The 10,347-nt window shown below is 44.6% G+C and overlaps 1 protein-coding gene across 1 annotated transcript in view; it reads left to right on the top strand.

Moving 5' to 3' along the window:
- Window positions 1-1,017: 1,017 nt before the first annotated feature.
- Window positions 1,018-10,347, top strand: part of LOC129868328 (dehydrogenase/reductase SDR family member 11) — a 42,745-nt gene continuing 33,415 nt past the window's right edge. The window contains exon 1 of the mRNA XM_055942209.1: window positions 1,018-1,391. Within this exon, the coding sequence (XP_055798184.1) occupies window positions 1,260-1,391 (132 nt within the window). The 5' untranslated portion in view covers window positions 1,018-1,259. The remainder of the gene's footprint in view (window positions 1,392-10,347) is intronic.

Here is a 10,347-nt window from a genome sequence, read left to right as displayed (position 1 = left end):
TTCTCAAAACTTTTGCCCACGATTGTAGATTGATGAGGAGAAAAAAATGATTTAATAAATGTAATCAAAATGTGGAAAAAGTCAAGGGATCTGAATATTTTCCGAATGCATTGTATGTCTCTGTAGTACCAAAGCGCTGCCATAGGACAGCCACAGAATCGACGACTACTAGCTGCCCAGGAAGCTTTCAGCCAGAGGACACACCCTCAAAGACGAAAAGATTATCAGAGGACTCTGACAGTCTCCTCACCTCTAGGGTCACATGTAAAAGGAGCACAGTCCTTCAAAAAGCCCAGGCTGCTGACAGCTAGAGGGAAACCCTCTGAATAAAAAGAGGAAGTATGAGGAGGACAGTGGCATTATCAGTGTGCTAGTCCCAAATGTACCTTCAGTCTCCCGGAAGAGGACCTGGGAATTAGCCAGTGTCCCGGAAAACTCAGAGTCCATATAGAGTCCGAAGAGACAGAGGGTCCAGTGAGGACAGTGACTTGTCTCAATTTAAATTGACCAATCTGAACTAAACTTGTGCACATTGTTGCATTTCTTTTGTTGTATTTACGTTGCAATAATTGTATTGTGGTTCCAACTAACCAATCATGGCCCATATGGTGCATTTATTACAGCATTATTAAATTATACTAATTTAAATAGGAAAACAAATATATTTTAAATCTACATTGTCCTTGTGTTTGTTATTATCATTGAGATAATATTTGATTATTGCTTACAAATGGTTTACCGGACGGGTACATTACATTTTGACTGGGTAGATACGTTTTGCATTTAGCCTAAATCAATTATTGACCAAAGTCAATACATTTTGAAGGAAATGTATGACATTGTCTCCTAGAGTACATATAATAACCAATAAACTCATTGAACATAAATGTCTTTCTTTATTGCTCATAAATTCTGCAATGAGGGCCCAGCAATGCAGCGGTTTCAGGTCTGCGAAAGTAAAAGCGCTAAAATAAACAAGCGGAAGGGGACGTCAACCAAACACATAGCGCAATGTTTGTCATTTAATATTTAATCCCGAGCGCAGGGATTGGGGTTTCCGCACTATGCCTTTTCCTGGATGCTACGAAAACAATATAAGGGAGGGTTGAACCGTGTAACAGACCGCCTCATATAAACAAGTAACTGTTATGTCTATTGTGACTGTTCAACAGACATAGGTAAACGAAATCTGTCGTTCTACTACGACCGTTTTGAAAACTAGCTAGCTAGTCTTTGTAATAGCCAAATAATCAATTGAAATGGAGCGGTGGAAAGGCAGAGTAGCTCTCGTGACTGGAGCCTCGGTCGGGATTGGAGCGGCTGTTGCACGGGCACTTGTCCAACACGGCATGAAGGTTGTGGGATGTGCCAGGAATGTTGACAAGATAGAGGTGAGTAAACATTAAACAATGTAAAAGTGAGAAAACTGTCGCAATCACTCAAAGTAGCGAGCTGACAGTTCCTCTGATGGCTGAAATGCGCCAAAAGACCAGTGTGCAGTTAACTGGCAGTGGCTAGCTATAGCCATTTTTTCGCACCTACAGTCATTGTTTCTCACTGTATTAGAGATACACAGTAGCTAGCTTTAGCCAGCCGATTCTAGTCTGCAATAGGTTTGCCTGCTTTAGAATTCAGAATAAAAGAATACATTTCTGATTTACTTTGGCCTAACCAATTGAAATAAATTTAACCTTTTAAACACAATTTACAATTTATTTTTAGAAACCTTCATGTACCATTTTAAGAAAATGTTAAATTAATTTCCCAGTTATTAGCTAGCTAGCTACATATCTAATCACTATTATTCCGTTTTATACAACGGATGGGTCTAATCCTGAATGCTAATTTGTTAAAACAGCCTTCCAGACGGTGTCTGTTCCACAAGTTACCACCGCCTAAATCTATGAAGTTAAAATGCTTATTTACTCTCTTCAGTCTAACTGCGTAATTCACTGTCTCGTCAGCCCAGCTAGGCAAATTATAAACTTGATCTCCACTATAAAAAGCATCTAGACATGATCTCACATTTTTTTTAGACTAACATTTAGTTTTCAACAGCAGAGATTTGTTTAAACTTTATTTTGTGGCTAATTTATTCATTACTCAACTTCATCTCGGGCCTAACAACACCCGTGACAATATATCCTCCAAACAGCGGCTTCTCGGGAATTATCACTTAAATACACATTCTCATTCTCTCTTTCCTAAGATTGAGAAATAGATGTGGCATGTCTTGTCAACATTGCATTACTGACAAAAGTTGTCTTCTAAAACAAGTGAATATAAATATTTTATTGTCACATACACCAGATATGTGCAGTGAAATGTGTTGTTTTACAGGGTCAGCCATAGTAGTACAGTGCCTCTGGAGCACAAACACACACACACACACACACACACACACACACACACACACACACACACACACACACACACACACACACACACACACACACACACACACACACACACACACAGATTGGGCAACTGGCTTCTTTAGCCCTCCACCCACTTGCTGATCACCTGGCTTCCTGTCCTGTCAATCGTTAACTGCTCCAGCTTTGGTCAGAATTGTGTACCACCGTATGACTTGTAATAAATTTAAAACCTAGCTGTCAAATAGGGAAATGGTTCCAATTGTTTTGATAACCAGGTAAATCTCAGTAGGACAAGGTGACTTTTATCAATATATTTGCCTGTATTTACCTGCAAAACAATAAATGCTAATTAGCTGCTATCTGGACGAGAATGCCAAATCGAGGCAAAGGTAAGAATCTCTGGGTTAACTGTCTAATGTTAGCTAAATGTAGTAATGAATAAATTGCCAAAATGCCTTTCAGTTGACAGTTCTGTGAATTGTCTTGTGCAAGTTTTAAACTGGCACAATACCTGTTTAGCAAAGGTTTCATATAGAGATGACGTGCAGGAGCTTGCAGGGATTTGTGGTCTTCCAAGATGTCTACTTTGAAGCTAATTAGCATTTTCAAATATGAGATTAAATAGAGACGAATATATTAATAAAAGTCACCTTGTCCATGCACATTGGTGTGGCTGGCTACTTAGTTAAGCGAGTAGTGTGTCAAGAAGCAGTGCGGCTTTGTCACGCCCTGGCCATAGAGAGGCTTTTATTCTCTATTTTGGTTAGGCCAGGGTATGACTAGGGTGGGCATTCTAGTTTCTTTATTTTTATGTTTTCTGTTTCTATGTTTTGGCCGGGTGTAGTTCTCAATCAGGGACAGCTGTCTATCGTTGTCTCTGATTTGGAATCATACTTAGGCAGCCTGTTTTTCCACCTTAGTTGTGGGTAGTGGACTTTGTTAGTGGCCTGTATAGCCCTAGTAAGCTTCACGTTCGTTTTTTGTATTTCTTGTTTTGTTGGCGACATTTGTAACATTAAAAGAAATGTACGCTCACAACACTGCACCTTGGGCCTGTCAATTCCAAGACTACGTTCGTGACAGAACTACCCACCACAAACGGACCAAGCAGCGTGGTAAGGAGGAATGGACATGGGAGGACATCCTGAATGGGAAAGGATCCAGGACGTGGGAGGAGATCCTGGCGGGAAAGGATCGCCTGCCCTGGGAGCAGGTGGAAGCAGCGAGGAAGGCGGAGGCAGCGAGTAAAAGGGCCCAGGATTACACAGGGTCAAGGCTGGCACGAAAGACCGGGAGCCCCCCCCCCCCAAAAGAAAATTGGGGGGCGCACGAGGAGATTGGCTGAGTCAGGTTGGAGACTTGAGTCAACTCCTCGTGCTTACCATAGGGAGCGTGGTACTGGTCAGGCACCGTGTTATGCGGTGGAGCGCACGGTGTCTCCACTGCAAGTTCACAGCCCGGTGCGCTACATTCCAGCTCCCCGCATCGGCCGGGCTAGAGTGGGCATCCAGCCAGGACGGATAGTGCCGGCTCAGCGCATCTGGCTGCCAGTGCGTCTCTACGGCCCAGGATATCTTTCGCCGGCTCTGCGCACTGTGTCTCCGGTGCGTCTGCACAGCCCAGTGCATCCTGTGCCAGCGCCCCGCCTTTGCCCTGGTGAAGGTAACCATCCAGCCAGGATGGGTTGTACAGGCTCTACGCTCGAGACCTCCAGTGCGCCTCCATGGCCCAGTGTATCCGGTGCCTGCTCCAAGAACCAGGCCTCCAGTATGTCTCCCCAGCCATGTGAGTCCTGTGCCTGCTCCAAGAACCAGGCCTCCAGTATGTCTCCCCAGCCTGGTAAGCCCTGTAGCAGCTCCACGCACCAGGCTGTCCATACGTTTCCTCCCTCCAGTGATGATCCATGGCACGAAGCCTCCAGTGGTGATCCATGGCACGAAGCCTCCAGTGGTGATCCATGGCACGAAGCCTCCAGTGGTGATCCATGGCAAGAAGCCTCCAGTGATGATCTATGGCACAAAACCTCCAGTGATGATCCATGGCACGAAGCCTCCAGTGATGATCCATGGCACGAAGCCTCCAGTGGTGATCCATGGCACGAAGCCTCCAGTGGTGATCCATGGCACGAAGCCTCCAGTGATGATCCATGGCACGAAGCCTCCAGTGATGATCCATGGCACGAAGCCTCCAGTGATGATTCATGGCACGAAGCCTCCAGTGATGATCCATGGCCTGGAGCCTGCAGTGAGGATCCATGGCACGAAGCCTCCAGCATTAATCCGCGGTCCAGAGCCTCCAGCGACAGTCCCCAGTCCGGAGCCTCCAGCGATGGTCTTCAGTCCGGAGCCTCCAATGACGGTCTCCAGTCCGGGGCCTGCAACGAGGGTCCCCAGTCCGGGGCCTGCAACGAGGGTCCCCAGTCCGGGGCCTGCAGCGAGGGTCCCCAGTCCGGGGCCTGCAGCGAGGGTCCCCAGTCCGGGGCCTGCAGCGAGGGTCCCCAGTCCGGGGCCTGCAGCGAGGGTCCCCAGTCCGGGGCCTGCAGCGAGGGTCCCCAGTCCGGGGCCTGCAGCGAGGGCCCCCAGTCCGGGGCCTGCAGCGAGGGTCCCCAGTCCAGAGGCGCCACCAAAGTGGGGGGAGCCAGAGGTGGAGCGGGGTCTGCGTCCCGCACCGGAGCCACCACCGAAGTAGATGCCCACCCGGACCCTCCCCTATAGAGTCAGGTTTTGCGGCCAGAACTTTGGGGGGGGGGTACTGTCACGCCCTGGCCATAGAGAGGCTTTTATTCTCTATTTTGGTTAGGCCAGGTATAACTAGGGTGGGCATTCTAGTTTCTTTATTTCTATGTTTTCTGTTTCTATGTTTTGGCCGGGTATGGTTCTCAATCAGGGACAGCTGTCTATTGTTGTCTCTGATTTGGAATCATACTTAGGCAGCCTGTTTTTCCACCTTAGTTGAGAGTAGTTGACTTTGTTAGTGGCCTGTATAGCCCTAGTAAGCTTCACGTTCGTTTTTTGTATTTCTTGTTTTGTTGGCGACATTTGTAACATTAAAAGAAATGTACACGTACCACGCTGCACCTTGGGCCTGTCATTTCCAAGACGACGTTCGTGACAGTCTTGGCAGGGTTGTGTTTCGGAGGACGCATGGCTCTCGACCTTTGCCTCTCCTGAGTCCGTAGAGGAGTTTCAGTGCTGGGACAAAACTGTATCGAGGAAAAGGTGTAAAAGTCCCCAAAAATATATATTTTTTAAAAACGAGTCACCTTGTCCAAGAGAGATTTACATGGTTATCAAAATATCACGCCAGGATAAGCCTACACGAAACGCAGCTCTTATTTTATTATAGTGTTTCTAAAATCTCCAATGGGAAAAATGAATGGTGTAAAAACGTATAAACGATTGGAACCATTTCCCTGTTTGACCGCTAGGTTTTATAGGTATTATGACACCTCCACTGTGGGGCTCTATGGGCCCCTGTCCTTGACTTCTGCAAAACACCACAGCCACTTAGTTTCTCTAGATCAATCAGAGATTAGAGCAGTGACGGCGTGCCATTGCAACCTATAGACCAGACTTACTCTTTTCCATTGCTAAGGAAGAGTTTGTCCACTATTAAAAGTTTGAATTTGTTCCATTATTTAGACTACAAAAAGTTACTCCAATGTTAAGACATCTTATTATTCTACAGGGTCACCATTGTTTGGAAGGTTGACAAACTCTGACACCTTTCTTGACCACAGAGAAAATTGCTTTACTATTAATTTTCATATTTTAGCAGACATTCTTACCCAGAGCAACTAGGGCTAAGTGCCTTGCTCAAGGGCACATCACCAGATGTGAGGGATTTGAACTAGTGACCTTTCAGTTACTGGCCCAATGCTCTTAACTGCTAGGCTACCTGACACCCATTCAGCAACCTTTTGAATTTCAGGTTTCTGATATTGGAAATCACGGGTGATAAAAAGACATTAAGCAATAGGCTATTTGTTCTTTATTAGAATATGCTTGGCTTTACACAAGATTCCACTGACACTTTTGCAACCACAGGCCATCTCCAATGTTTGGCCAAGAACTGAGGGAAAGATGTCAGATTGTGTGGAAGCTGGAAGGTGAAGAAGGAGCGACAAGCTTTCAACGCCCCCTCTCTCGGACAGACTGCATCACTTGTATGAGGCCTCTGAGCATTGTCTGTGTTTGAGCTTAAGGGGAAAGGGGGGCACAAAGCTGGCATTGTACCCCCTCTGCCATGCCCACATTGGGGACTGGCTGTAACAGTGCCAAGCAGGGTATGCGCTCACTGAAACGGGGGCTTGTAACTAAGTGTCCATCACCATTTTGTGCTCTTTTTCTACATGGGGGTGATGAGTACAATGTAGGCTACATATTCCAAGATAGCTATGTTCTTTGATAGCAGACAAGACACAGGTAGTTATAGACAGGTATCCTAACAACGTCAAAAGGATGCACACACATTGCATGGGTAGAAGGGATTCTGAACTGTCAGATAGCTAGCAACAATGACAAGAAGCTGCCATGTGGGGAGTCATAGGTGGCTTGTTTTTATTTAACCAGGAAAGTCAGTTAAGAACAAATTCTTATTTACAATGACATCCTAGGAACAGTGGGTTAACTGCCATGTTCAGAACAGCAGATTTTTACCTTGTCAGATTGGGGATTCGATCTAGCAACCTTTCAGTTACTGGCCCAATGCTCTATCCACCAGGCTACCTGCCGTTTTAGCTAGTTGAATTCGTTTTTGATACCATGTCTTGTTTTGAGGTGTTTTGACTTATACCACGTCTAATGTTAATATGGCAAAGATTCGCAACTATGTCTTTGAGAAATGACAATTGCTTATAAAATGTATTTGAAGACAACATATAGTTTACATGTTGTCAGTAATTCTATAATTCTAAACCAACCCAATATGTTTTGTCCTGAAGATCTGCACGCATCGGTTTCATTGCTAAACAACACACCCGTCTATTAACATAGATGAATCCCTATCTAATCCCGTGGCTAATGTTTCTATATTATCTGGTTGGCCAGTTCCTGTGTAACAAAAGCCTGAATGAGTAGAGTTGAAACTTAGGGGGAATGTGACAGCAGTAGAGGCCAGTGTCACTGAGAGGGTAGAAAAATAGTAGAAAACAGAAAAGGAAACGATAATGAGATGGATGGAGATGTGTGGTCGCCAAGGGCTGCCTGCAGGAATGGGGAGATGGAATAGGAGCAACTTGGCTTCAAGAAGCAGGTGCCAGGCCATTACTGACATTAAACAATCCATTCTCTCATTGAAACTGATATTCAGCTGATCTAGCTACAGTAGGACTGTGGTGACCTCTTACCTTGCATAATGCTATAGTAATTACCAAGGTGTTTCAATATAATGAATCCTATGATAGTAGGTTCAGACCTTATGTTTCAGTGACTTCATTAAGAAGATTCGCTATGCATTCATGGTCATCAATTGTATGCCTGTGCCAGCCCTGCTCTGTGGTCGTTCACATTCAGGAGCTCTTTGACTGTCACATAAAAGCAAAGTGCCTTGGGCTATATTTAGGTTAGAGTAATAGCCTAGTCGTGCCACAGGCGTGTTGATGGGTGTGTTTTGTTGTTCTCCAGTCCCCTTTGGGTGTTTTGCATAGAACTTAATTGATTTATAACTTAGACTGTCAGTAAGTTTGATTGGTTGAATGTTAAGAATGATAATAGATTTAAACAAAGATTGATGCCTTAGTTTTTCCTGCTTTGCCCTGCCATGTTACAGCAGTTGGCCATGTTTTATGCCTAGTTTGTGGTTGCACCCACAGATGTCATACAGTGCACTCAAACTAATATAATAGCTACAGTAGGCTATAATTCACTTAGCAGATACATTTATCCAATGCGACTAAAGCAACATTTTAATACATCAGTGTTGGAACGATGCTTTGTACATTTCCTATCACGGGCCAACAAGCAGGTAAAAAGGCATCCCACTTGTGGTCAGACTCTGAACTGTAATTCACATAAAAATGACGGCAGTACTTAATCGTCCCATGCTGTTCCAATATAAATGGACCTTTACTGTACAGTGAGAGTATAGTGCTAAATTTACCAAATAGGACCACACAGGACTGTGCACTGAGACTTTAGACAAGACTGGTTTCAGTGTGACTGATGTGTGGCACAGGCGGGAGTTTAGGACAAGCTGGGGGGGGGCGATGAGGGTGTCTGTCATTTAATCTATGAGTGGCTGCACTTTGGGCTCAGTCAATTCCTAGAAGATGTATGAGTGGTGGTGCGTGGCATGATGCAGTTCCAGCAGGACGATCATGGTGTTATCTTTGGATCTAGTGTGAAATAATTCAGCTAGAATATTCCACTGACCTTGGCTTGAAGGGGGAGACGAGGAGCTAACAAAGAGGGAGGGGCCCCAGACCCCTGTCTCAGTTGGTGTCCTTTTGATTGGTCCGGAGTTTCTAATGTCATCCTTTTTTTGATATCCAACCATCTTCATCATTTACATATCTTAACATTTCTGTGTCATTATTTGAACAGAGACCTTCAGTGATGCTTAATGCTGCATAATTGTGGGAAATAAAGGGTCACCCTAGCCTACTTTCAAGTACCTTTGTTCAATGTGCCCTGAGCTGCAATAGACAACCTTCTGTAAACATAATGATGTTACACATTTGATAAATTACAGAGTAATCCTACATTATAATTGTTATTGCCAACGGCAAGCAGGTCAGTTGTAAAGCCAGTGACAATAATGGACTTATTATCAGATTTTCCTACACAACCCCCCCAGTCCAGCCCAGTTTGTCATGTTTGCCAAAGATGGGCCAGTGTACAGTATGTAAGGGTATATTTGGCGTTGCTCTGCTTGTGAAGGATAGGATTCGATAGGGAGCTGAGGAGGATCGGTCTGGCCCTGGCCTTCAGTGATAGGAGTAGTGTGCTGTGCTGCTGTGCCTGGCCTGCATCTTAAAGCTAAAGTTCTCTGTGAGATGTTAATGGGTAGAAATCTAGTCGGGTTGCCAACTTGCTTTGAAAGAACATACTGTAGGTCTATAAATCACACAGGCAGAATGCATTTGACATGACAGCCAACTTTATTTAGCCTTGTACAGCACTGTAAGGCTCCATCAATATGTGGTTGAATCCTTTGATTAGCTGTGTGTTAATGACAGCATGTCAGCAGAGCTTTAGTGGTACAACGGCCCTGGTCAGTCCGGACCACTGGTTTCACTGTAGCAGACAGTGGCAGTCAGAGCTGTTTAAGATGAGGGAGGACGGTCATTTTTTTAGTGAGCATGGCCTTATTTCTATTACAGCATATTGAATGACTGTTATTCAAATTCCATTCACCCTGTTCAATGTAACAGCGATAGGTTTAGGCTACTACTCAAATTTTCCCAATACCCATCATGAGGTTGCCACAACCTAGCCTATGAATGAAAGTTTACAACTAGGTGCACACAGGTCGAGAGAAACATTTTAAGTGACAGTCACTGACACATGGACAGACAGTGACACATTCAATACCGCCTTGCAGACTCTTGCCTGCATCTAGCTGATATAGGGTGTAATCGTTAGTCTAACAGTTGCAAACGAGAGTTTCTATTGAATAAATTCAGGTATGTTTATCCCCGTTTTGTTCCGTTTAAGAAACGTTTTTTAATAGAATCGGCGGAATGAATACACCCCATATCACACGTAAACAGTTCACTTTCATAACAGCCACGTTTTATTCCTTCTCGCATCTATGTGCTCTCCTCCTCTCATCTTTTCCCTTTGTCGCTTGTGGACATCAGTGCACAACACATCAGCTGTATGTGACCAGGCGAAAACACCTTTCCAAGTCAAACCATAACATAACTGCTACACACAGCCTACATCGCTGTCACCATATTAGCTAAAGTAACGTCATAGCCAACATAGCTAATAGAACTAATGCGTTAGTAAACCTAATACAATCATGC

The sequence above is a fragment of the Salvelinus fontinalis genome, chromosome 13 (genome assembly GCF_029448725.1).
Source record: "Salvelinus fontinalis isolate EN_2023a chromosome 13, ASM2944872v1, whole genome shotgun sequence".
Taxonomy (NCBI): domain Eukaryota; kingdom Metazoa; phylum Chordata; class Actinopteri; order Salmoniformes; family Salmonidae; genus Salvelinus; species Salvelinus fontinalis.
This window is presented reverse-complemented; position numbering and strand designations above follow the sequence as displayed.